This window comes from Mustela lutreola, chromosome 4 (genome assembly GCF_030435805.1).
Source record: "Mustela lutreola isolate mMusLut2 chromosome 4, mMusLut2.pri, whole genome shotgun sequence".
Lineage (NCBI taxonomy): Eukaryota > Metazoa > Chordata > Mammalia > Carnivora > Mustelidae > Mustela > Mustela lutreola.
The window spans coordinates 16,398,821-16,425,912 of NC_081293.1; the positions used below are offsets into that span (position 1 = coordinate 16,398,821).

Here is a 27,092-nt window from a genome sequence, read left to right on the forward strand (position 1 = left end):
GCGCCAGATTCAGCATGGGGAAAGTCTCTGGGTCCGCGTTCCTGGAGCTCTGAGAACCATTCCCCCCACACTTCACTTTGGAAATTAGCAGGTTTTAGAACAAAAATAAGATAAAATAATATAAATCAGTAGGACCCAAAAGGACACAAACTTTTTCAAAATCCCGCCCTTAGGCCAGGGTCAGCCGATTCGACACGGCACTGGCAAGAGGAAGTTGTTCCCGCCAAGACACCAGAGGTAAAGCGGGTAGGGATATCCTCATGGGATGGGGTTTTAGTTTTAGGTTTTTTTTTTTTTTTTTTAAGTTGAGAGTGACTGGCAATGGCTTTGACTTATACACAAATACAGTATCTTGTCGCCCCGCAGTGCTGAAAGTGCGAGCACGAACAGATTGTCAGCGGAGCTGGGGGAGGGGGGTGCCGAGAGGAGCGGATGCAGCTGGAGCTACTCCCGAGGGTGTACGGGTGGCAGGTGGGCTGGGGCGAGGATCCGGGTGGTCTGGGCCTCCGACTTCAGAAGCGGAGGGCTCTTTAAAGCTTTTATGGAACCGGCTGTGCGTGCAGCTTACTCATTCCCTGCCTTAGAAGGGGTGAGGCCTTTCTCACTGCAAGTTGGCCTTGCAGCCTCCTGAGCTCAAGGAGAAGGCAGAGCAGGTGGGAGGCATCAGGCAGGTGACCCTTGGTTTTGAGGCTCGTGGAGAGAGGGCTGACTACATCTAGGGTAGACCACTTCTGCAGCTGGAGTTAGGAGTGTGGGTGCCCTCAATGCAGGCACAACTTCACATATTTGAATTTTGTTTGTTCATTGTGCAGTGTGTGCTCATTGCTGCTGAAGAAGACCCGGGAAGCGAAGTGGTCAGATATCCAAGAGACAAGAAGGGCAATTACTAACCCTCCTCCCCCTATTCACACACCTCTTTGATTATGGTGTGATTATGGTTGTACTAGCAAGCTGAGATAGCCGTTTCATGTTTGGAAACCCTGCTACGCAGATTGCCCAGAGACTGTGGTTTTATTTGTGAATAATTTGGACAATCGTCCAGTTGAAAGGGAACGGACAGGAGCTTTATAACAATTTTACAAAGCTCATTCTAAAGTTAAACTCTTGGACCTATATTTCCTATGAGTGCTTAATTTTCAAAGTATTACTGATTTTTATATTTATGAATCAAGTCCTTGGAAAGGCTAACACACTGGAATGAAATAGTGGTCGCAATGAGAAAATTCTCAGATGCTACCCCTGGGGTTTATTCTCTTAATTTTAAAGTGGTATAAATGGAATAGCTGGTGTTCTCAGGTATAAGGTTTGTAGTTTGCCAATATATTCATTACCAAAGCTTTAGATTCCCATCAAGTTAGTGGGGGTTTTGTTATTTTTTTCCCCCTCAGCAAAATAGTCCCATTAAAAATTTTTATAACAAGAAATAGATTCTTATTTACTTAAAAATCATTTTGCCATGTTAGAAGATGATTTTTTGGAAGAGGACATCTGGGAATACAAATCTAAAAGAAAACCAAAACCAGTACATACAAATAATTGCTCTGAGAATATTCCAAAATCTGTTGAAAAAGCAACAGATGGAAAATACCAGTCAAAACGCAACAGAAATAAAAAAAGAACTGCAGAACTTAAAGAGAAGACAAAGGACCCCGAAGTGTGCCTCGGAGAAACAGATAGTCAGAATTCCATAGCTTCTAGTCAGAATTCTAGCTGTGGAGATGGTATTCACCAGTCCCAAGACAAGGAGACAACTCCAGGAAAGCACAGTAGGACTCGCAAAAACAAACAAGTATCTCCAAAGATACGTCCAGTTTATGACGGATACTGCCCAAATTGCCAGATGCCTTTTTCCTCATTGCTAGGTCAAACACCTCGATGGCATGTTTTTGAGTGTTTGGATTCTCCACCAGTCTCTGAAACAGGTAAGACGACAAAAAAAGGGAGTAGTCTTTAAATAGTCTAAAAAGCCTGCATTCAGCCGATGAATCAGTCCAATAGAACGAGCAAGGCAAGCAGTTAAGTGAAAGGGAGATGAGGCACTGAAGTGTAAATGACTTAGAAGGAAACAAGGAAACCCTTCTTGAGGAGGTTAAAGAGATCATCGTCAGTGGTTTAATTGTAAAGAATGTTGCAAACTTGAAAGCAATTGAAATGCATTGTATTATTTCGTAGAAGTCCCTAAACATCTCAGTGATTTTTCATAAATGTTAATTGAGCACAGACTATGCTGCCTTCGTTCCGCTTACTTACTTGACTCTCACAATGACTGCAGAAGGTAGGTGGTATTGACGTTTTACAGATGAGCATTCTTGAAAGTTAAGCTCCCCACTTGTTACCTTTTGTGAAACAGAAATTTAGAGAATTATGCATATAGTCGAGTCTTGTAAATGTTGAATTTATCATGCTGTTTTACAGGAAGGAGATCTGGGAAGGAGTCTTAGATTTTTAAGATTTGAATTAAAAATGTGCCAAATGATAACTGAAGTAACGTTATGCTTTTATTATCTTTTGAGATATATAATGTCATGTTTAACATGTAGGTAGTCCTACTTGGGAGTATATGGAGAATGCGTTGTTAGGATGATTTGTATATTTCAAAGTTATATATACCATATATGGATTTTCAAATCTCAAAGAGTTAGAATTCAGCAAAATAAATACATTACTCAGTACGGCTTTCATGTTATTTATGATTCAGAGGACATCTTATTATTAACCTCTAGTTATTTTAAAGTACTGCGTAAAGACACAAAAGAACTTAAAAAAAATTTGGTATTAGCTTTTTTTTTAAATATTTTATTTATTTATTTGACAGAGAGATCACAAGTAGGCAGAGAGTGTCAGGCAGAGAGAGAGGGGGAATCAGGCTCTCCGCTCAGCAGGGATGCTGAGGCAGATGTGGGGCTTGATCCCAGGACCCTGAGATCAGGACTTGAGCCCAAGGCAGCTGCTTAATCCACTGAGCCACACAGGCGCCCCTGTTATTAGCTTTTTTTTTTTTTTTTTTTTAAATAAAGTGGAAATCTCGTCAAATGCTGCTAATTTGCTTTTTAAGTGGCTTGAAAATCAGAAATGGAAGTTGGAGTCTCACGGTGAGCTTCTCAGGGTGAAATGTCTTTGATGAAGCCACCTCAAAGAGATTTTTCACTGACTAAACTCCTTTGAATAGAATCTCAGATGGACTGTTGAACTGAATTCTGTGCCACAACAAATAACTTTTATGAAGTGGTTTTAAGTTAAGCAGCGAGGTCTTCTAATTTAATGTAACGTCTTTTTTAGGAGGGAGAGTGGGTCATTTTTTGGATAAACCTGGAAATTGGGGCACTTGGCTGGCTCAGTCTGAAGAGCATGCAACCCTTGATCTCGGTGTCATGAGTTCAAGCCCCACACTGGGTGTAGAGATTGCTTAAATTAATAAAACTTAAAACAACCTGGAAATTAACATACAAGGGGTTACGCCATGATGGTTTACAGACTGTTTCTCTATTATAATGTTACGACGGGGAATACGTCCCCGATTATTAAAGCTCATCAAATTCAATTTCAAATCTTAGAATCTAAACTATTCAGTGTATGAACAGCTATAACTAATTAAGATATTTATTACTCTTATTATATGCGGTATAAATATTAAATAACGGACCCTAATTGGGTACTCTAAATTGTCACAAATCCGTATTACTTGATAAGATAAAAACTGGGGTTGAACTTTAGTTCAACTAGTGAACTAGCCTTTTTCACTCTTTATTACCGGAACAATAATGAACTAGTGAGCACCTATAAACACCTTGTGTAAATATGGAGGGTAATTGAAGGGGCTCACGTTTGTGAGAGTTACTAAGGGAGGAAAAGGTGTTAGTCTTAACAAAATTTTTTTGGGAAAACAATCATCTGAAAAGAAATTTAGAAAAGTATTTGATTTAGAGATAATAACTAGCATGTTGCAAGGCCATGCTAGATTATTATTATTTTATGCTGGATCTTTTGACTGTATAAAGATAGGCATGGTGCTAAGACCTCAAAGTAGGACTGAAGACTTTCCACTTAGGTTTTAAAGCTGTCGCTGCTTTGATCCTGCATTACCTTTTTTTAAAATTTTCAGAGTGTCCTGATGGTCTTCTGTGCACCTCAACAATTCCTTCTCATTTTAAGAGATACAGTCACCTCCTGCTGGCTCAGAGCAGGGCAAACAGTAGTTCCTTCAGCAGCTCACTACCTGGGTCAGAGGATTGCTTCAGTGAGACTAATTCAGGCCTTCTCTGTGACCTTGAGGAAAGATGGTCTCTGCATCAGAAGCCAACGGAAAGCTTAAGAAATGTTGCAGCTCACCCCTCGTTAGTGACACCGTGTCTAAGGAAATCTCAGTCTCCATCTGAAACCAGTAAAAAGATTTCTTCTTCTTCGACAGCTATCCAAACGTCCCAACAAATCCCACTATTTCCAGAAAGTGTTAATAAGGACAACCTGGTAGGAGTTGGTTTGGCTCTTGCTGAAGAACGAGACAGCCAAAGCAACTCAGAATACATATACTCCCCACTGCCAGAAAATGACTTTAGTAGCTGTGAAATCTCTTATTCTCCACTTCAAAGTGATGAGGAAACTTACAGTATGGATGAAAAGCTGGGTGATTCGCAGCAGGAGATACTCTTGACGGGGAGCTCTAAAGATGGCAGCGTGGAAGAAGATGACAGCCCCTCCACTTTGTTCCGAAAACTCCATGGGTCCTTCCTGAAGGACCAGCAGAAGAGCGGCCCCTACTTGGACAGCTTCTTAACTCAGGATAAATACCACGAAGTATTGTATAAATCCAGCACTCTACCTGATTCATCTCAGCTTCTTTTCCAAAATAGGGATGTTTTCCCGTGCGATGACCCTGGGCACACCGATAATGATTTTGCGCTGTTTCCATCTGCTTTAGCACAAAGGCTTACTTCTATTTATCAGGCCGCTAATGCAAAACTTGGTAAGCCAGAATGTCACCCATCTCAGTCAAATAAACAGAAACTGCTAGTTGAAGAATCAGCTGTTTGCAGTCAGGTTTCTCTTCCGTTGCTTAATAGTGAGATGCCCAAAGCTCTCGAGGGGCAGGGAGAAGGGGGTCTTTCTTTGCATCCAACCCAAAGTAAAATTAGAAAATCATCAAGTAAGAACGTCAAAGCAAAGAACAATGCTAATTCAGCATGTGTCTGCAGAAAGGCATTAGGTGGTCGACCAGACAGTAAAGTTACAGTTCCCAATACAGAGAATTCTTCCAGTTCACTTAATACTCCCGAGTCTCAGAAAATGTTGCCATCTGGTCCCAACTGTCCTGCAACACCGCCTTCTTCCAAAGTAATGAAACAAATGGATATAGGTGTTTATTTTGGACTACCACCCAAAAGAAAAGAAGAGAAATTGCAGGAGGGAGGTGCAGTGGAAGGGATGAACTTAAATCCAGTTGTAAGTCCTAATGAAAAGAGGTCCCCCCGGCAGCGCAAGAGGAAAGCAAAAAAATCTTTAAGTGATTTAGAATTTGATGCAAAGAATTTAAGTGAGAGTCAGGCCTCTGTAGAACTTCCTAGTGAGAGGTCACGGCATCAAAGAAAGAGACCTAAAAAGTCAGATTCACTACAGGAAGGAGAACATCAGAAGAGGTCACATCAACTTAACAGGGCAGAAGCCAGAAGAGTCAATTTAAGGAAAGACAAAGTCTTGGTAAAATCACCTTACGGCAGGCTGCAGAGAGAGAACTCGAAAATCCCAGAGTCACCTAATGCAGGACAATTAAGAACAAGGACATGTCCATTCTATAAGAAAATACCTGGTAAGTTGAAATACCAATACTTTACGTATCTACAAAGAATCGGCTTTCAAAAATTGTGTGTTTATTGCCTATGTTGTGTGTGTTTGTACAGAACAATTTTTGTATGTATTTCCTTTGTTTTTTATACATCATTGACTTGTAACATAGATTTTTTTTGCCTATTTAAATGTTTTTGTCCCATTCAATTCAGCAAACTTTTATTAAACATATTTTGTGAACAACATACTATACTAGTAGGTAGATTTCACAGATTTGACCCAGAGGAGGGTCAGCTTAATATGGAAGGAGAGGCTCTCTGTAAGTAATTATAATAAAAACATATATAAATTATAATTAAATTTTATTAAAGTGAAGTAACAGTCTCTAAGCGCTTAAGAGAAATACAAAGTGCTAAATAGCCTCAAAGAAGGAAAATTAACAGATTGTATAGATCATAATAAATGCTGAACATTTTTTTTATTATGTTCCATTAGCCACTGTATAGTCCATAATTAGTTTTTTTTTTTTTTCAAAGATTTTATTTATTTATCAGAGAGAGAGGGAGAGAGAGCGAGCACAGGCAGACAGAATGGCAGGCAGAGGCAGAGGGAGAAGCAGGCTTCCCGCCGAGCAAGGAGCCCGATGCGGGACTCGATCCCAGGACGCTGGGATCATGACCTGAGCTGAAGGCAGCTGCTTAACCAACTGAGCCACCCAGGTGTCCCCATAATTAGTTTTTGATGTAGTGTTCAGTGATTCATTGATGAAGTGTAACACCCAGTGTTACACTTATCACTCATCACAGCACGTGCCCTCAATACCCATCACCCTGTTACCTCCTCCCCTCTGAAACCCCCCAATTGTTTCTCAGGGTCCATAGTCTCTCATGGTTTGTCTCCCTCTCTGGTTTCTCCCCCTTCAAATTTCCCTCCCTCCCCTTATGGTCCTCCATGCTATGGCTCGCGCGTTCTGCCTATGAGTGAAACCATATGATAATTGTCTTTCTTTGCTTGACTTACTTCACTTAACATAATCCCCTCCAGCCCCATCCATATCTATGCAAATGGTGGCTCTTCATCCTTCCTGATGGCTGAGGAATATTCCATTGTGTATATGGACCACATCTTTAACCATTCAGCTGCCAAAGGGCACCTCGGCTCCTTCCAGTCTGGATGCCAGATATTTTTAATCCCTATCATAATAACTTAGTTTCTCATCCTTTTTTTATTTTGTAAGTTCGCATGCCTTCATAGATGAGTTAGACAAATACGTCCTAAATGAATTTTATGAAACCAGTAATTCTTATCCCGAAAAGGATATAAAATCTGCCAAAATATACCTGGTTTCAGAAAGATTGTTTAAAGTACTTTGGTAGTCGCAATCCATAATTTGCTCAAAAGGTTTGTGTAGGGATTATCATATTTGTACATCACAGCACCAGTTTTGTTTTTTAGTTCTTATGGCAATGAATTTTCTGTATTTTAAGTGAGCCTGAGACTAGTAGGCCATATGTAGTGATAAGCCTCAGTGAGTTGTGAAGGTGGGTTTGTTGACTTACCTATCACAATTCACATGTTTGGTTATTTCTTCCATGAACACTTTCAGAAGAGCTCAGCCATTTTTTTTCTTTATTGCTCCTCTAGGTAGCCTGTCTTTGGCATTTATTTTCTTCTTTCCCTTCTTCCTCCCCTACCTCCTGTTCTCCACAATGAAATTCAAATGCTACGGACATGCTGTCCATCTGTTACTGAACTGTGACCCAATGGAAGGCCACGACCACTGTAATATGTATGATTATTTGGGCCTGTGATCATTTCTGCGCCAGTATCAATTGCCACGATAGAATAATACAAGAAGAACATTAGCATTTTCCTTTCGCTGTTTCGCTGAAGCAAAGGATTTTGGGTCAGTAAAAAAAATAATAATAACTCATTTGTAGCTTAATTAATTTTTTTGGTACAGTTATTCACTTAAAAAAATACAAGCCTGGGTGCCTCCATTGGTTAAGCATCAGACTCTTGGTCTCAGCTCAGGTCTTAATGTCAGGGTCATGAGTTCAAGCCCTCTGTTGGGCTCTACGCTGGGCATGGAGCCTACTTAACAAAACAAACAAACAAAACTAAAAAAAAAAAAAAAAAAAAATTTTAAAAGCCAATCCTGGGATGTTTAGTAGAAACTTAAAAGACTAATTTTCATCTCTAGTATGCCTTTTTGCTGAATTTATGTTGCATAAATTTTTAAGTTATGACGTTAATTTGGAATCAAGATGTAAAGACATTAGGGGTTCACTGTTTACACTCAGACTGGCCCTTTTTCATGATGTTGCCTCTTGCTCAAGCAGCTGTGTGCTCTTTTGTTGCAGGGACTGGCTTTACCGTGGACGCCTTCCAGTATGGACTGGTTGAGGGGTGCACAGCCTATTTTCTCACGCATTTTCATTCTGATCACTATGCTGGATTGTCTAAAAACTTCACATTTCCAATTTATTGTAGTGAGGTAAGTGTTGGCCTTCCTAATTCTAAATTTATGACGTAGTGAATTTCTAAGCGATTTGGTTAAAAAAGAATAACATTTGAAGATCTATCATTCTACTAGAAAAGATGTGAGAACACAGATTTCCACATTAAGATTCTCAGATGAGTTACTGTCAGTAGTTAAAAAAGACTTTTTTAAAAATGCTTTAGTATATGGCAACAGTAAACAACCTTACAGTGTAACTAGAACACCTAAGTTCCATTCAGTAACATTTATTGATGCCCAAAAAGACATTCAGGGGGAAATACCCAAGTTCAAGGAGCTCACAGCCTTTTGGGGGACACATTCACAGATACACTGCAATGGAATTGGTATTGTGACCAAAAACGGTCACCAGCCAAGTAGAAGAAAGTGCTTTATTCTGGCCCAGGCCAAGGTTAGAGAAAGTTTCACAGTAGAAGAGATACCTTGAGTTAATTATTAAAAGGTGACTATTTTAATGTCACTACTAAGGGCTTCTACTAGAATTTAGTTTAATCCTCAAGCATTCTTGAATTATTTTATTGAAATAAAATGAATTTCTTTTTATTAATGAAGCAACCAAGGCTGAGAGAGATTAAGTGATGTGCCCTAAGTCCAGAGCCAATAATGGCAGAGTCAGAATTCGCAGGTCTGTCTGATTCCAGAACTAGGCAGAGGAAATAGGAGAGGACATCCCAAGTAGAGAGCAGAGTTTGCATTCAGGCATAGACATCTGAGAAATCTACGCATTGCAGGCTCTTCAGATAATTCCCAACGGCTAACCGTGAGATAGGGAACAACAGAAGATAAAGCCACAGAAATGAGCAGGGGCCGGTCATAAAGGGTTTGTATGTCATCTGGGGATGAGGGACTTTTCACAGGTGAGGGAGAGTCCGTGAACTGTGTGTAAGCAGAGTTGTGACAGAGTCATGGTAGGAAATTCTTCTGGCATTCTGGAGGGTTTCCATGAATGTAAGTAAGTGGGAGAACAGAGACTAAGATGCTTGGTTCTAAACTAGATCTGAAGTAAAAGACTTATCTAGTGTCCTACTGTATCAGCAATAAGCACATTCTGTTTTGCAGATAACTGGAAATTTGTTGAAGAGCAAACTTCACATACAAAAACAATACATCCATCCGTTGCCGATGGACACGGAATGTATAGTAAATGGTATAAAAGTTGTTTTGCTTGATGCCAATCAGTAAGTATTAAAGTTACTTTCTGACTAGCCTAGTTTTAAAAAACTATTTAAAATAAAATAAAAACATATTAGTTTGGGTATTAAAGAACATTCTTGTATTGGAACTAATATGGTTGATATTTTAAAAACTTTGAGTAAAACAAGTTTCTCCTTCTGAACAAAACAATGTATGCAATTACAGAATCAGAGATTAATTGTACTGAGAAATCCTTTAAATGTTACCTAATTCATTTTTAATGCATTTTAAATTACTGTCCTTGACATATGAGACCATCTTATTTTTTTAAAAAATATTTTAATGTGATGCTGCTGTTTTGAAGAGCTAACCTTTTGCCATTTTCTTTATTTTTTAAATTTTTTTGCCATCTTCTTTAATATCGCTTTTATAGGTCAACAGCTTGCACTCCATTTAGATACCAAAGGATTTTTCCTCCCTTTTAAGAAATCCTTCAGGCTTTTAATACTAAAGACTTGGAAGATTTTTTTTCCTGGAAGTAGTTTCCCTTTTCCCCCTCATTTTTTCTTTTTAGTGTAAAGCACTGTTGGTATCCTGTTACCAAAATGCAACTGTCAACTGCACTTCTGCCTTGTTTTTATAGGATTTTAGCCATCACAGGTACTTTAAGAATTAAAATTAAGACTAGGTCTCCAAAAATCCAGACCCATGCTCTGTCTTCAGGTTGCTTTTAACTTTTTGTCTGCTAACTTTGCTGTTGTTTCTTTTTTCTTTTCTTTTCTTTCTTTTTTTTTTTTTTTAAAGAGGGAGTGGAGGGGGCAGCGGGAGAGGCAGAGAGAGAATCCTAAGCAAACTCCCTGCTGAGCGCAGAACCTGATGCAGGGATCCACACAGGGCTCAATCTCACCACCTGCAGATCATGACCTGAACCTAAACCAAGACTCAGATGCTCAACCAACTGAGCCACCCAGGCACCCCTGCTGGTGCTTCTTTTTTAATCAATGATTTTAACAGCCCAAGTTCTGATATTTTTAGTTAACTTTATTAGGTACAATTTACATAAATGAAATAGACCTATTTAAAGTGTTTGCTGAATTTTGACAAAAATGCACACCCATGTAATACCCACTATAGAAAAATATAGGAAATTTCCCCCACCCCAGAAGGTTTTACTTGTGTTCCCGTCAGTCCCCAAACCCAACTCTAGCACAGTCAGTCCCCAGTCAGTCCCCAAACCCAACTCTAGCTCAGGGGACCATTGATCTATATTCTATCACTATGTCTTAAATTTGTCTTTCCTAGGGATTCAGTGAAATGAAATCCCATAGTATCTACTCTTTAGCCTCCAGCATCTGTCACTCATCATGTTTTTGAGATTCATCCATGCTGATGTGTGTATCAGTAGTTTGTTTCTTTTTTTTTGCTGAGTAGTATCTACTGTAAGGGCACACTAAGATGTCTTTATTCACCTCTTGATGGACAGCTGATTTTTGTGTATTGAACTTGTATCCTGAGACCTTGCTAAACTTGCACATTAGTCATAGTAGGTTTTTTACAGATTTCTGAAAATTTTCTGCACGTACTATCATGTCATCTGTAAATATAGACAGTTTTGTTTTACTTTTTACATTCTGTTCAGAGTGACAAGTCCAGCTTGTCTATGATCCTGGATCAGACCTCCAGTAAAGTGTTGAATGGGAGTGCTGAGAGCAGATACTACCTTGTTCCTGACCCTACAAGGAAAGCTTACAGTCTTTCTCCCTTTAACTTGATGTCAGCAATACAGTTTTCGTAGATGCCTTTTTATCAGGTTGAGGAAGATTCCTTCCATTCCTAGTCTATGGAGAGTTTCTAATCATGAATGGGTGTTGACTTTTGTCAAGTGCTTCTTTAGCTTCTACTGAGGTGATCACATAATTTTTCTCCTCTATAATGTTAACAGGGTAAACAATAATGAGGAACTTTTTTGAATTTTAAACCAGTCTTGTTTCATTGGGTTAAACTCCACTTAGCCTTTAAAATATATATATATTTTTGGGGCACCTGGGTGGCTCAGTTGGTTAAGCGACTGCCTTCCGCTCAGGTCATCATCCTGGAGTCCTGGGATCGAGTCCCACATTGGACTCCCTGCTCGGCAGTGAGTCTGCTTTTCCCGCTGACCTCTCTCCTCTCATGCGCTCTCTCTCTTTCTCAAATAAATAAATAAAATCGTTTAAAAATTAAAATAAATAAATAAATAAATATTGAAAAATATATATTGCTTTAGAAATAAATATATTGCTGGATTTGATATGCTAAATATTTTGTTAAAGACTTCTTTGTCTGTATTCATAATGGATATTGGTCTGTAGTTCTTTTAATAATAATTTTGTCTGGTTTTGATATTAGGATAATATTGGCCTCACAAACTATTCCCTCCTACTCCATTCATAGTATTGGGGCTATTTCTTCCCTAGATGTTTGATAGAATTCCCCAGTAGTGATTGCGGTCTGAAGTTTTGGGGAGGGAGGTAAGAGGAAGTTTTTAGTTACAAAAGTAATTATTTCCTTTCACAGTGAAGTTTCAGATTGAAAGTTCTGTGTGTTTTGGCAGTAATTTCCAAGCCCCAGTGTGTCCCCAAGACCATGCTGAGGCTCAGTGGTTCTCTAGAAGGACCCACCGGACTCAGAAGGGCTGTTGTCCTTACAGTTTTAGCGACAGGACAGATTAAAATCAGCAAAGGTGAAAGGCAAATGAGGGCCACGTGCAGGAGAAAGCAGGCACAGGTTTCCGGAAATCCTGTGTCCGACGGAGGAGCACCGATGCGCTGGTTCCCCCGGCAGCGGCGTTCACCACATGGGCCACGCGTGGCCAAGCAGGGAGGCTCATCTGAGCCTTGAGTCCAGCCAGGGCTTTCACTGAAGGTCAGTCCTGGACACATGCAATGCCTGTGTGACTTGCCTTAGCTCCTCAGACTCCAGTCCCCTAGCGCAAAACAGACAGTTGATGCCAAGGATGTTATCTATGGTGACTGTCCAGTTAAACTAGGGACACACAGGCCCCTGCCTCATTCAGGCATACAAAGCGCTCTTATCAGGCAGAATATTCCAAGAGTTCAACTCCTCTCTCAAGGGCCAGCCAAGGACTAGTCCTCAAGGCAGGCTTAGGTGGGGAAGTGTGGAGTTGGAACAAACAAGCCGAATTAGCCCTTTCCCACACACGTGCTGTGTCATGTGTATTACCTTGCTGAGCGTGGGAAGCCCTCTTCCTTCAGCTGCCTCGTGTGTGTTAAGACTATTCCTTTGAAATGTTTGTGTTCAGCTGTCCAGGTGCTGTCATGATCCTGTTTCATCTTCCTAATGGTAACGTCCTCTTACACACGGGCGACTTCCGAGCAGATCCCACCATGGAACGTTCTCGTCTTGCAGGCCAGAAAATCCACACGCTTTACTTAGATACAACGTAAGAGAAGCTTTCTTTGTGTTTTCCCACTGACAATATTTGCCCTGATTTTTATGAACAATGTATATGGTTGCTTAGGTAATCAAAACAATGGCTTATTGTAAAAAAAAAAAGAAGAAGAAGAAGAAGACAACTTATTGTCAATTACCATTTTAAGACCATTTATCAAGAACTGCTTTTGAAAAAATACGTAGTGGCTTAAGAACAAATTTGGGATGACATGTCTTAACTAACTACAACTCAGTTTTTTCTTTTCTGTGGTTTCCTTTGGTTTATGTGAGAATCCTGTTACTGAAACAAGGAAGAAAAATTGGGGGGCAAACTTTAGGAAACACCCTTTTAGTTTATCTTTTCAAAGTTCCTATGTAACTATTAAGTATAATTGTGAAGAAGAAACAGAGGCCAAAATGTGATTCTGTTTCTGAATATTCAAAATCACTTTGTTCCTTCTCCAAAAGGTAATTTATAAGTGACAGCTTTGAATTTCTAAATGTTATAAACATAATGGTACTAGCCATTTTTTATTACATTTTAAAATACCTCATCAATTTGTTAGAAATGAATTATGTTGACTATTTCAACCTGTTTTGAGAAGTGAATTTGGATGGCATACTTTAGCAAAAAAGATGATCTTCCCACATCCAGTTTTGTAACACTGTAGCTAATTTTTCCATTCTTTTCTATGTACTCTCAATAAATTAAGAAAATAATAAGTAACCCCCCCCCTTTTTTTGCCTCGTGTTCTCTACATAGAATTCTGAATTTCTTTGTGAGTTTTTCACAAGAGAAGACAAATGTTTTCTCTTCTTATGGCTGACTAGCAAAAACAATATTTTTTTATGTTTGTACTTTATTACTTCTTTTTTTAGTGAAAAAATGCTTAATTTTCATCCCAAATAGAGATAGCTATCTAGTAGTCTTAGGGTTAATTTTTCATTGGGTGTTACTGTATTGAGGTAGACTGGATTTGTTGTATTGTTGTAATACTCCATATATTTCTCTATCTCCTCAGAAGAGCAGATAACCATGTGAATATTAACTCTTTGATTTAAAACTGCTTCATTAAATTCACATTTCATTTTATTATTTTAAGAATTTTTTAAACTAAATCAGAATTCTTTAGTTAAAAGACAAACCCTGTCATTTGTATTTTCTTCAGTAGTGATTAGAGTTAAAACAAAAAGATGCCGAGGTATACAATTCACAGCTAAACTAGCCAGCTAGAAATGCCCTTGAAGCAAAAGAGGCAATTTCCTTATATGAGGGCAATAAAAGAAACACACTGTAAAAGCCGTATTGGAAATGTAGAATTCCATCATAAATTATCTATAGCTCGTAACAAATATTTTAACCACAGGCAGTGGAATGACCGCGGCGGGGTTAATGTATTACAGTACCGTTACAAGTAAGTTTGCTAGAGCTTGGTTTCTAAAATAGCATCTGCCTTAAAGCTGTGGCTTTTCTGTTGCTCATTTATAAGTACCATATTTCCATCTTACAGATACTGCAGCCCAGAATACTCCTTTCCATCTCAGCAAGAGGTTATCCAATTTGCCATCAACACTGCCTTTGAGGCAGTAACTCTAAACCCACGTGTTCTCATCGTCTGTGGCACTTACTCTATTGGAAAAGAGAAAGTCTTCCTAGGTGGGTGGTGGTTGTCTCTAATTTACATTAATATATTATAAAGATCAGATTCTCTTTTGCATAAAAGCCCTTTCAGTCTGGGTGCGTGCACTCGATCCTTATTTCCTGAAATGGTGCAGTATTACCATTGAAGAAAAATTTGATAGAGTTGGATTCATTTAAACTTTGAAAGGCTTTCCTTAACGGAAACCCTTGTTAAGTGTGTTTGTGGTAGCCTTTACATCTGCAGAATGTTTACAGAGCAAATATCCTCACTACACTAGTATTTCAGGGAACTTTGAAAAATGACAAGTGCAAAGTCACATTGCCGCCTCCTTTGGGGATAACCATCAATTATTTTAGAGAACATTTTTAGTTTTTGTACATAAATGATTTTAGATATGTAATTGTAGCTTGTCTAGATGGCGTTATACTATTTCACAAAATACTTTCTGTGTCTCCCTAATTATGGTCACGTCATGTCAGACATTAAAATATGAAATGATAAAGCCTGGGTTTTAACTCCTCCAACTTTGCTGCTTTTCCTCTACCCCTTTCTGTATTTCTTTTGCAGTTTTTTTTTTTTTTAAAGATTTTATTTATTTATTTGACAGAGAGAGATCACAAGCAGGCAGAGAGGCAGGCAGAGAGAGAGAGAGGGAAGCAGGCTCCCTGCCGAGCAGAGAGCCCGATGCGGGACTCGATCCCAGGACCCTGGGATCATGACCTGAGCCGAAGGCAGCGGCTTAACCCACTGAGCCACCCAGGCGCCCCATCTTTTGCAGTTTTTAAATACTAGGTCTTTAAAAAGAAATTCTTTGCATTTCTCATAATTTACTTCCTACAGTTAACCAACAAAAGTATTCAGCCTTTTTGAAATATAGCAAAAGCATGAATGTTTTGAATTTTTGTTGGTGTTGGTGGTGGTAAATTCTTATTTTAAATTTTGATTAAGTTGTAACTTAATTATCTTTTTCATAAGCTGCAGTTTTACCATTTTAAACCTTTTCCTTTGCCTGTAGCCATTGCTGATGTTTTAGGTTCAAAAGTGGGCATGTCCCAAGAAAAATATAAAACCTTGCAGTGCCTCAACATACCAGAACTTAATTCCTTCATCACTACAGACATGTGTAGTTCACTGGTTCACCTCCTCCCAATGATGCAGATTAACTTTAAGGTAAGCATCCACGAGACATGCATTTTTAGGATGGACTAGAAAAGGTAATACAATGATTATAATCTGGAATGCCATCATAGCTGCATTTAATGCAGAGGAATTCAATTATAGTGGAGTCATAGTAAACCTTGTGCTAGAAGATCTTTTAAGTGGAAATAGAAATGTTTTTATTTGTTGTGTGTGTGCAGCTGTGTGGAGTAATTCATGGACCTATAGGAACTGGAGAATTATTATAAAAGAAACAAAAATAGAAAAGTATGCAACTATCTGCTCATCCAAATCTTCTGTGTTTAGGATTGTGTTCCATTTCTTTCCATTGAGTGTGGAAATGAACAGAGAACTTTTCTTCAGATCTTTTTTGTGTTAATATTAATCCCTGATAACACTGATTTATGTTGGAATATGACTTGTTGTAAGGATTAAATGAACCAGCGGAAGTGTATCCTAAGAGCAAGTTCTGGTATTGGCTTTGAGGTGTGGATTAAGATACAGAGAGGTTGGGACACACACTGGCTGGCTCAGTCAGTAGAGCATGTGACTCTTGATCTCAGGGTCGTAGGTTCAAGCTTCACGCTGGGCACAGAGCCTACTTAAAAACAAATAAATAAGAAAAAGATATCTGTTAGGACCTCACTGTGATTTGGGGGACTTCTCTGTCAGATTTATTCATATACTAAGATTCTTTCCATTTACTAACATTTTGATAATCTAGCAATGGAATACATCAGACTTGTGTATTAGAAACAAATCAGAACATAATGTACACCAAAGAATGTATTTTCACTTTTGCTATAATTTCATGAACTAACTTTTATAGAACTTTTTGAAATAGCTTAGGATGTCCATTACTGTATCTGCCTTATAAATAATAACATTTAAAATTTATTGATAAAATGAATATTTTAGCTCTATCCCTGGAATTACAAGGAAATTGTAACTGACAGAAATCCTTTCTTCATGAGATTAAGGTGAAATTTTTATGGCCTATCATGAGTATATACTTCATAAAAATTTCAGGGATAAACAAGGCAGTGTTCTGTCCCTTTAAAGCCATGTTTGGAAACATATTTTAAATTTGGGAGGCTGCTAATTTGTATGGCGGTTAATGAAGTGTTAATTATAAAATGAACATTGATATCTTGAGGAGATAGCATTATTTTTAATGATTTTATCTTACAGTTTTATTTCCTACTAACTTAGTTTGTTCCATTTGAACAAATGATCCATTTAGGAAGATAGCAGGGGTGGAAGAGTCAGAGTTTTATAGAAACGAAGGGACTAGAACTTTTCATGAAAGAGTTTTTAAGGTTCCCAGTGCTGCAGGGAGGTCATATAAGGAGAGAATGGCAATTTGGCGATTAGAACATCTTAGGTGACCTGCACAAAAAATGTTTTAGTGAAGTGGTATTGGGAGGAACCAGATGGCATAAGGCTAAGAAGTCAATGAGAAGGTGTAAATAGCCTAAAAACATGAAAAAAGAAAACCAACATTACTGGGGCGCCTGGGTGGCTCAGTCAGTTAAGCGTCTGCCCTCAGCTCAGGTCATGATCCCAGAGTCCTGGGGTCGAGCCCCACATCAGGCTCCCTGCTCAGCTGGGAGTCTGCTTCTCCCTCTCCCTCTGCCCTTCTTACCCTCTTGTGCTCTTTCTCAAATAAAGAAATAAAAAACCTTTAAAAAAAAAAAAAAAGAAAAGGAAAAAAAGCTGATGGTCACATGAGACTGTATTTTTGTTAGTACTTAAAGGCAATGTTTTGCCACCAAAAATAGTTTTGTTGCATCAGAGCCAATGCCATTTTGTGAAAATGTCAATGGATACGATTTTCAGTGTTTGTACGGCAGGCTTGAAAGCCCTAGAAACCCCATAAAACCATTCATGCTGCCGAGTTTGACATCCCAAATCCACTTATGTGATACGGATGGACTACCACCTCTGATTTAAACCCAGCCAACCGAATGTGGTAAGACATTATAGTAATAAACAATAATGTAATAGATGATCATTTACCTGTGAGAAACAATTCTAGGGGCATATACCAAAATCATTTTTGTCACAGATAGGTTACCAATAGACAGATAAGTCATGGATCAGAGACTTTATGTTGACTAGATCATTCTTTTTTTTTTTTTTTTTAAGATTTTATTTATTTGAAAGAAAGGGAGCATGGCGGGAGTGGGGGGCACAGAAGGGTAGGGACAATCAGACTGCCCGCTGAGCAGGGTGGCTGCACCGCTGATCCCAGGACCCTGGGATCATGACCTGAGCTGAAGGCAGACACTTAATCAGCTGAGCCACCCAGGCACCCCTTGACTAGTTCATTCTTAATAAAATTAATAAAATGGCAGAAGTTCCCAGATTGTGGTTTATGATTTAGTCAGTGGCTGCTGGCAGCCTTTTCTGTGTGTTTGGGTTGGATGAGAATCTCTTTCTGTTTGTGGCATAGGTTAATGATGTTTTTGTGGTAACTCTAATTTGTTTTATGAAAAGCATAAACTCTCACTTAATTCTACTGAATAATTTTGTGGAGCAAATAGGAATGGATGTGTTTGATGACCTGTATTGAAAAGTGGACTCTCACTTTATGATATTAAATGTGTAATTGCTCTAAACCTCAGTTTTGTATTATTTCCTTTTCCCTTTAGTTACATCCTAGACTAAGCGAGACAAAACTCTGAAAATTTGTAGAGCCAGATTATAAGGAAAGCTTAGTTATTGATCCATAACTTAAACTATTTTGTGGGGAGGCAGTAGTTAGTAAGAAATACGACTGTTTAACCCACTGAGCCACCCAGGCGCCCCAGAAATACGACTGTTTAAATGGTAGGTATTGGGCTCCGGGGGGGCTCACTTGGTTAAGCAGCTGTCTTTGGCTCAGTTCATGATCTCAGAGTCCTGGGATCGAGCCCCATGTCAGGATGCCTGCTCAGTGGGGAACCTGCTTCGCCCTCTCACTCTCCTCTGCCTGCCACTCCCCCTGTTTGTGCTCTCTCTCTCACTCTCTGGCTCTCTGTGTCAAATAAATAAATAAAATCTTTAAAAATAAATGGTAGGTATTTAAATTAATAAGAGATCATTGATTGATACAGAGGAGAAATCAGAAGATTATTTAATTCACCAGTGAAATATAAATATCTGATAAACACAATAAAATGTTTAGCTTCTAACTAGTAATCAAACATAAAACTAGCAAAACAAGGATATGTTTGTCTCCTACCAAATTGGCATACTTTTAAAAAAAGTAATATTCTGGGGCACCTGGGTGGCTCAGTGGGTTAAGCCTCTGCCTTCAGCTCAGGTCATGATCTCAGGGTCCTGGGATTGAGCCCCACATTGTGCTCTCTGCTCGGAGGGGAGGAGTCTGCTTCCTCCTCTCTCTCTCTCTACCTGCCTCTCTGCCTACTTGTGATCTCTGTCAAATAGATAAAATCTTAAAAAAAAAAAAAAAAAGTAATATTCCTATGCTGTGGCTTAGAGAAATTAGCACTCTCGTCCACTTGGGTAGAATTAGAAGTTAGGGGTAAATCCTTTAACTCAACAATCCCATTTCTAGGAATTTCTACTCAAAATGAGTCCTTTGTGAAAAGGTCAATCTGCAAGACTTCTAGTTGCTAATGGTATAATAGATGATGAGAATTAGAAAAAGTTAAGAAAGGAAACATAGTTTCCATTACAAAAAAAAAAAAAAAAAAAAGACCCAAGTAGGTTTTTTTAACCATCTCCCTTCTAGGCTCTAAGCTTCCAGAAGGTTGAAGGGCTATGTCTGGTATCCACCACTCTGACACCTCTGATCCTGAAACAGACATATATTAGATGAGGAGTGAGTAGACAGATACATGGGTTTGTCTTTGTTTTCTTCAGAACTTTCTACCAGCATCTCCTACAAGACTTTAATAATTCAGAATATGGGTGATAAAGGAAGAAAAAGCAGAGTATGGATGATGAAGGCAGGAAAAGCAAACCTGGGGAAATCCAAAATGATACCATGGGCAGTTTAGATTTTTTTATTATTTTAAATAATGCTAAAACTTTATTATTAATTTACACTAAGCCCTCAACATTGGGTTTTGCCTGAAGACCAAAAGTATCAGACTTTTCTATCTCTGGTGCCATCACTGTTTTTATTTGGATTTTTCTTATCTTTCAAAGATTGAACCTTGGTCGTTGATTTTCAGATTTCATCAAATGTCATCACTTTTGATAACTTTAGTTTGGTTGTATTAGGTTGTATTAGGAAAGCATAGTACTCCGAATTGTAGCAGCAGGAAGAGTTTTGCAAGTATTCTAGTTCATGTTTAAAGAGTGAAATGGAGTAAGACCCTGAGAAGAGTGCTAGTGCACTCTTTGAAATGTACGTGCATGTTGAATGTAATGCCGCTCATAGACTCATTCCCCTCTTTTTCTCCACCTGTCAGTCCTCCGTTGTACATATATATGCATATGGATCTGTTTGGGCTGCTGTTTACCAGTGTTAGAACACCCTCACAGTATATTCAATATCCTAATAGTAGTAGGATTTGGAGAGTTCCTTCTTTCTATTTTCTTTTCTTTCTCTTTCTGTTGTTCTTTCTTTCTTTCTTCCTTTTTTGGTAGCTATCTGAATTATAATCTTTCAATTCATAATTCTTATGTGGCCTCACTTTACTTTTTTTCAGGCTGCGCTCAAGCTTATTTAACTTTAGATAAAGGGAAAATTTTTTTTAATGATTCTGGTTTTTTCTGGAAGTACGGCTCTAGGTTATTGCAAATTAATGTGTACCAAGTGTACACTACCTAAGACTATACCCATGTGATCATTCTGTTTTATTCCCCATAACCCACCTTCACTGACTGTTAAATAAATATTCTGTTTCTATTTAACAGGCTTTACAGAGTCATTTGAAGAAGTGTGGTGGAAAATATGATCAGATTTTGGCTTTTCGACCTACGGGATGGACGCATTCTAACAAGTTAACGAGGATAGCAGACATTATTCCCCAGACCAAAGGAAACATTTCAATATATGGTATAATTATTAATTTTTTTCACTTTTAATGTTTGTTACGACATTTTTAAAAAGGAACTGTAAAAATTAGATCTCAGAAAAATGGACACTGGTGGATCTTTAAAAATCGAGTTTCAAATTGCTCTGCACTCTCTAAAGCTGTCCCTGTAGTACGTCATACACTGATAGACAGGAACATGGCAGGAGGAGAAAGTCAAGGGCTAATAAGACATGGTTCGTTTGCGTGCTTGATGCTGTGTCGCATCAAAGACGCATAGAAGAGGGGCGGATGGTGCCACTGGGCCTGGAAGCTCAGGAGCCACCCACTGTCCAACTGTCAGCAGGAAGACTGGATTAGATGCCATGACGGCAAGAGACAGGCTTGACTCCTTTTTCTCATTTCCTGGTGGAGGTTTACCTTTGTCCTCAGAAATCGCTTATTGTAATCGTGGCTGATGGAAACGTTTTTGATATGTCCCTAGACCAGTGACTTAATTTCATCCCCTAAAGATCCCAGTTAAAGCAGGACCCCTCCTCCCTTTCTCTGTGCCACTTGATCTTTAGGAAAGATAAAGGGATTTTTAAGATGTTATTTATTTATTTATTTTGCTTATTTTTTTCCCGTGTACAAAGCTCAGGGACTAGATTCTGCTTACTTGCTCTGGAAACCAAGAGTCTCTTGCTTGTCACTCTTCACATCTTTCTCCTAATTTTTCCAGGATATTCCTGAAATCCATAGCTGAGTGAAGTGCTGCAGAGAAGTCTAATTTAAAAAGAAAGCCTGAGTCTATAGAAATACATACGAAGTGTCTAATCTACATAGAAAAGTAATAGGATTATTTAATGTTCAAAGTTTCTGTATCATTTTAATGTTTTAATCTTTATTCTCCATAAAAGTCATTAACACACTTTTTTTTATCAGAAATAAAGTACCAAGGAGTTTTTGACAATACTCTGGATTGCTTTCCTTTTTTATTTTGCTTTGGGCTTATGTATTTTTTTTTTTAAATAATTGGATTTTTTTGTCTGCAATATCTTTTGTGTTACAGGAATCCCTTACAGTGAACACAGCAGCTACCTAGAAATGAAACGCTTTGTTCAGTGGCTGAAGCCCCAGAAAATCATACCGACCGTGAATGTTGGCACCTTGAAGTCTAGGAGGACAATGGAGAAATATTTTAAAGAGTGGAAATTGGAAGCTGGATATTGATGTGACCCGAAAGGACTCAGATCTAGTTAAGTCACTTAGGTAGAGCTTGTTACTCGTTAAACATTTAGTGATCTGAAATATGCTGTGTGTGGAAAACCTTGTGAAGGCTGCTCGGATAGCTTGTTTTCTCATTTATGTGTAGTATGTGTGCCGCCGAAGCGAGCACTCTCATTTATGTTTAAATAGCGTGTTGCTGGTGCCAGGCATCTCTCAGAATCATCAGTGATGATGGAGACTGGTCTCCCAGGCCCTGGATTCTTGCTCCTTCATCGGGAGCAGGTATCCTCTGCATCTAGCCTCAGGAGAGGCAGCAAAGGCAGCCTTAGGGACCAAAGGACTCATGATCATAGATAAAGGACACTGAAAGCTTTATATATAAGTAATTATGTATCTTTAAAATTATTTAATATGGAGCATATTTTTATGAAATAACTTTTATAATGTACTTAAATAAAAAAATCTTAAATTTGCCATAGTGTCTTTTGGTTTTTAGGATTTATAGCTGTGATGTTCATGCAATTTTATTTTATTTTTATTTTTATTTTTTTAAGATTTTATTTATTTATTTGACAAACAGAGATCACAAGCAGACAGAGAGGCAGGCAGAGAGAGAGGAAGGGAAGCAGACTCCCCGCTGATCAGAGAGCCTGATGCGTTGCTCAATCCCAAGTCCCTGGGATCATGACCTGAGCTGAAGGCAGAGGCTTTAACCCACTGAGCTACCCAGGTTCCCCTGTTCTTGAAATTTTTTAAAAATTTCAAGGGAAATAATTCAACATTTGATACTAAAGAAGAGGATTCAGAGAGCCTAGGTAATCACCCAATAAAGGATGGCGAAAAGTTTGCATGAATAGATGTTATCTGAACTGTTTACTCAAGATGTCAGATAACTAGAAATTCAAATTTCAGCTTTGTTTTTTAAGTGAGATTATATAATTCATGAATCTTGATGTTGCCCACCACAGACAAAGTAGCTGATCCCAAATAAAAATTCGAGAGAGGGGCGCCTGGATGGGTCAGTGGGTTGAGCCTCTGCCTTCGGCTCAGGGCATGATCCCAGGGTCCTGGGATCGAGGCCCGCATTGAGCTCTCTGCTCAGTGGGGAGCCTGCTTCCCTCTCTCTCTGCCTGCCTCTCTGCCTACTTGTAATCTCTCTCTCTGTCAAATAAATAAATAAAATCTTTAAAAAAAAAAATTGATACAGGCCAATGCATGTTAAAAATGTGTTTATGGGATTTAAATGAGAAAACACGTATAATGCACATATGCATGTGTGTATATGCATATTTTTATACTACCTCTAGCAATGAAATTATCTGGGGGAATTTCTTAATTGATGTTTTCATGGAAAATTATTTCCAGTAATGATTTCAGTAAGGATAGTATTCTCCATGAACTTTATTTTCACAAGCTTGGATTTTACATTGCTGTGGAGGTCAGAGTTAGAGGGATCACATTTTTTTAAAAGATTATTTATTAATTTGATAGAGAACACAAGCAGGCAGAGAGGGAGGTGGAGAGAGAGGGGGAAGCAGGCTCCCTGCTGAGCAGAGAGCCCTATGCGGGGGCTCAATCCCAGGACCCCAGGAGCAGGACCTGAGCCACCCAGGCGCCCCTAGAGGGATCACATTTAAGGGAGGAAAAGCTTTTAGGGGCACAGTGGCAATAAGTCCAGTTTACCTGTGCTCTCCGCTGACTTCAATTACACATTTAAAATATTTTAACTTGTTCGGGCTGTTGATGTTTTAAACTTTTTGTAACTTATAAGTTGTTCCAACTTACAATTAGAAAAAACTTTGTGTAGTCCTCAAAAACAGGCATTTTGGAGAGATGGTCAAGTCATTTATAGTCATTTTAGTTTATTATTTGAGTAATGTTATAGTCATTTTAGTTTATTATTTGAGTAATGTTTTTTTTCTTAAAACTGTCCTTTTTCATTGGTAAAAAGATTTTTCATGATTTTGGAGGTTTGACTTCGAAAACCCAAGCATGTTATTTAAGGGCAGCCTCAGCCTTTTTATTATCCAATGCATAAAACCTCTTTCGACACAAACACCACTATTTAGAGCAGCTCGGAATGATTTTGTTCACTGCCGTTGCAGCAGAACATGCAGAACCTCATTTAGGGACCACCCCAAAGAGTTTTAAATATAAGTCATAATCACAGCCAAACTCCCCGAGGCTCAGTCGAGAGCTATATATGAAATTCTTAGTTCCAATACCTCACACTTCGGTAGATAAAAAAATTTCAATTTTAAAGTGAAATGAAAGAAGAAGAAATCTACCATCAACCCAAAATAAACGGATGACAGCTCTTGAACATCTTAAACACGTGTAGGGGAGAAATAGGATTAAGCCAGTACAGAGGAAAATGTTTTACTCCGTATTTGGGACTTTTCAGAAAGCTGCTTCACAACCTTACCTGACACTGAGCATTGAATTCCCAGACGCAGAGATACTTGACAGGCTGATTCCAAGTTGTCATGACTTCGGTGTCACGGGAAAATCTTTTCCACTTGATGTCAGTGTCTGAAATCTAAATCACTTATCCCCAATTCTGTATTTATTAGCGTACCTAAATCAACTACTGAGGTATAGGCCTATCAACCCAAGGCATCCAGAATTTCCATATTTGGTCCTGAATAACCATCAATAAGTAGACGAAGGAACTAAGAAGGGAGTCATCTTCAGGTACTAGTCCTCGAAATAATCTGTCTTGAGAGAATATTAATATTGTCTTGTAACCTTTCTGATGGTTTTACTACCATTTGTTCAGTTCACTTGATATTGATCTTGGAAAAACTCCAATCAAAAGTTACTGGAGGGGCGCCTGGGTGGCGCAGTTAGTTGAGTGTCTGGCTCTTCATTTGGGCTCAGGTCACGATCTCAGGGTCCTGACATCAAGCCTCGTGTCAGGCTCTGCACTGGGTGGGGAGTGTGCTTGAGAGTCTCTCTACGGCCCCCTCAGCCCTTTCCCCATCTCCACCCCGCGCTTATGCTCGCGCTGTCTCTCTTGAACAAATGGGTAAATCCTTAAAAAAAAAAAAAAAGTTACTTGAAGCCAGCAAACCCATAAATTAATGGTTATAAATAATAGAACAGTTTAGATATAAGAACTACTTCTAATCTGAATAGTTGGCAGCTTTGAACTTGGCAGTCATTATACTATGCTAATTATGTTTCCTCTTTCCCTTAATATCTACCCCCTACCTCCAAAAAGTAGACCTGCTCTTTGCATAGGTCTCATTTCCCCCATGATTTCACAGTTCCATTTTTGGTAAGCCAGAAATAATCTGTAAAGCATTTGTTATAAAGTGTACCAAGTCTACAAAATTGACTATAAATGCAAAATGATTATTTTCTTAAATATTTGTAGCCGGGCCAGAACTAGGGTGAGGCAGGAGAGGTTAGGGTGTGAGATTTTAAGGGAACACTGGTTCTCAAGGCTGACCCTGCACTTGCATGGACTGAGGAACTGGGGAGGGAGAGTCTCCCTACATTTTACACTAGGAAACTCTCTTGCCTAACCCTATGTCCAAGCCCAGCTTCATAGCATCTGATTATATTTCCAAGCCCAGGTTCATAGCATCTGTTTTGCTGTTTTGGTGAATCCAAAGTGGTTTTCTAAATAAAATACTATTAATGTTTTTAATATACATTGACATGTAATTTTTATAATCTGAACTGAAGAGGGTACATTTTCATTTTTTTGGATTTTTTTTTTCTTTAATTATTTGACAGAGAGAGACAGCACAAGAGGGAACACAGCAGGGGGAGTGGGAGAGGGAGAAGCAGGCTTCCTGCTGGGCAGGGAGCCTAATGTGGGGCTTGATCCCAGGACCCTGGGATCCTGACCTGAGCCAAAGGCAGATGCTTAACAACAGAGCTACACAGGTGCCCCTGAAGAGTGTACATTTTAAAGAACTTCCAGATTTATCAGCATAGGGCTAAGTAGTCCCTGTTTTTCTAAAGCACCAAAACCCAGATTCCTTTGAGACTTGCCTTCCAGGATATGTAAACACCTTCAGGGCAGGGGTTATCATATTCATTTTATGATCTAGTTCCTTTTTCTGTGTCTGGTCTAGAGACCATTACCAAGTGCTTGAATGAATCTTGAATAGACAGTGAAAAATCCATTCACATCCTAAGAATTTGACTTCCAAAATTCTTTCACGTGTTTTCCTCAGGTAAAAATAGTTTCTCTCCAGAAGAACCACTGAAAATAAAAATATATTGAAACTACTCCATTGATTGTTTTCAGTAAATCAAGACATCTGTTACTTAGGACCAATTCAGTGCCGGAGCAATTTAGAGGATTAGAAAATATGCTTTTCTTAGTCGAGATGTCATTGAGCTCCCCCCGACCCAGAGCTTTTATCAGTCAACATTATTTGTTAATTAACTGCTATGTGCTCCACACTATCCTTGGTGCTGCAGGGAAATTAAGATAAGAACTGTCCAATCTAGGGGCCACCGGGTGGCTCAGTCAGTGAAGCGCCTGCCTTCAACTCAGGTCATGATCTTGGGGTCCTGGGATTGAGCCCCACGTTGGGCTGCCTCGGCAGAGAGTCTGCTTCTCCCTTTCCCTCTGCTCCTCCCCGCTGCTTGTACGCTCGCTCGCTCATTCTCTCTCTCAAATAAATAAAATCTTAAAAAAAAAAAAATTCAATCTAGCAAGCACATATTGAATGATTATTCTGTCTAGGCAAAGGGGTTACAAACCTTCGTTGGGGGACCTCAGCATGAATAAAATGGTCTCAAACATCAGAGAATATTAGGAAAGAAAGACCTGCACAGAAGCACTGTAAAAGGCAAGCTGTGAGATGTGGTCTAACACCGAAGGGTGTGGGAGCACTTAAAAGGAAAATTTCAAAAAAAAAAAGGGGGGGGGGTAGGAAAGATTCATTCTCATAAGGAAGAGTCCATCGAGAAGACAACTTTTTACATGGTCTTTAAAAGATTGACAGAAAATAATTAAATAAAAATAAATAAATACATAAATAAATAAAAAACTGACGGACTTCTCATAGACTGGAGAGCCACACAACAGACCACCAGGTCCTGGAGGCGTGAGCAGCCGAGGGAGGGGGGGAACCTGGAGCACTGGTGTGTTAGTGTTGGTGTTGGTGTGTCATGCTCGAGCTACAGAGGTAAGTGGGGGAAGATGACTTTTGAGAGCTATACTAAGTTGTTGGTGCAGGGTCCATGGTCAAAGGAAGG

General features: G+C 39.0%; 1 protein-coding gene across 2 annotated transcripts; it reads left to right on the forward strand.

The window, feature by feature from the left end:
* Positions 1-144: 144 nt before the first annotated feature.
* DCLRE1A (DNA cross-link repair 1A) lies at positions 145-22,343 on the forward strand. 2 transcript variants are annotated; one of them, XM_059173124.1, is made up of 10 exons: positions 145-237; positions 813-1,922; positions 4,103-5,803; positions 8,145-8,278; positions 9,362-9,480; positions 12,738-12,878; positions 14,380-14,525; positions 15,527-15,681; positions 20,542-20,683; positions 21,712-22,343. In XM_059173124.1, exons 2-10 carry the CDS (start codon positions 1,457-1,459, stop codon positions 21,870-21,872), a joined length of 3,165 nt encoding a protein of 1,054 aa, XP_059029107.1. In that variant the 5' UTR covers positions 145-237; positions 813-1,456; the 3' UTR covers positions 21,873-22,343. The 2 variants fall into 2 exon arrangements, with proteins under 2 accessions (XP_059029107.1, XP_059029106.1); XM_059173123.1 differs by lacking the exon at positions 145-237 and adding an exon at positions 386-471.
* The last annotated feature ends 4,749 nt before the right edge of the window (positions 22,344-27,092 follow it).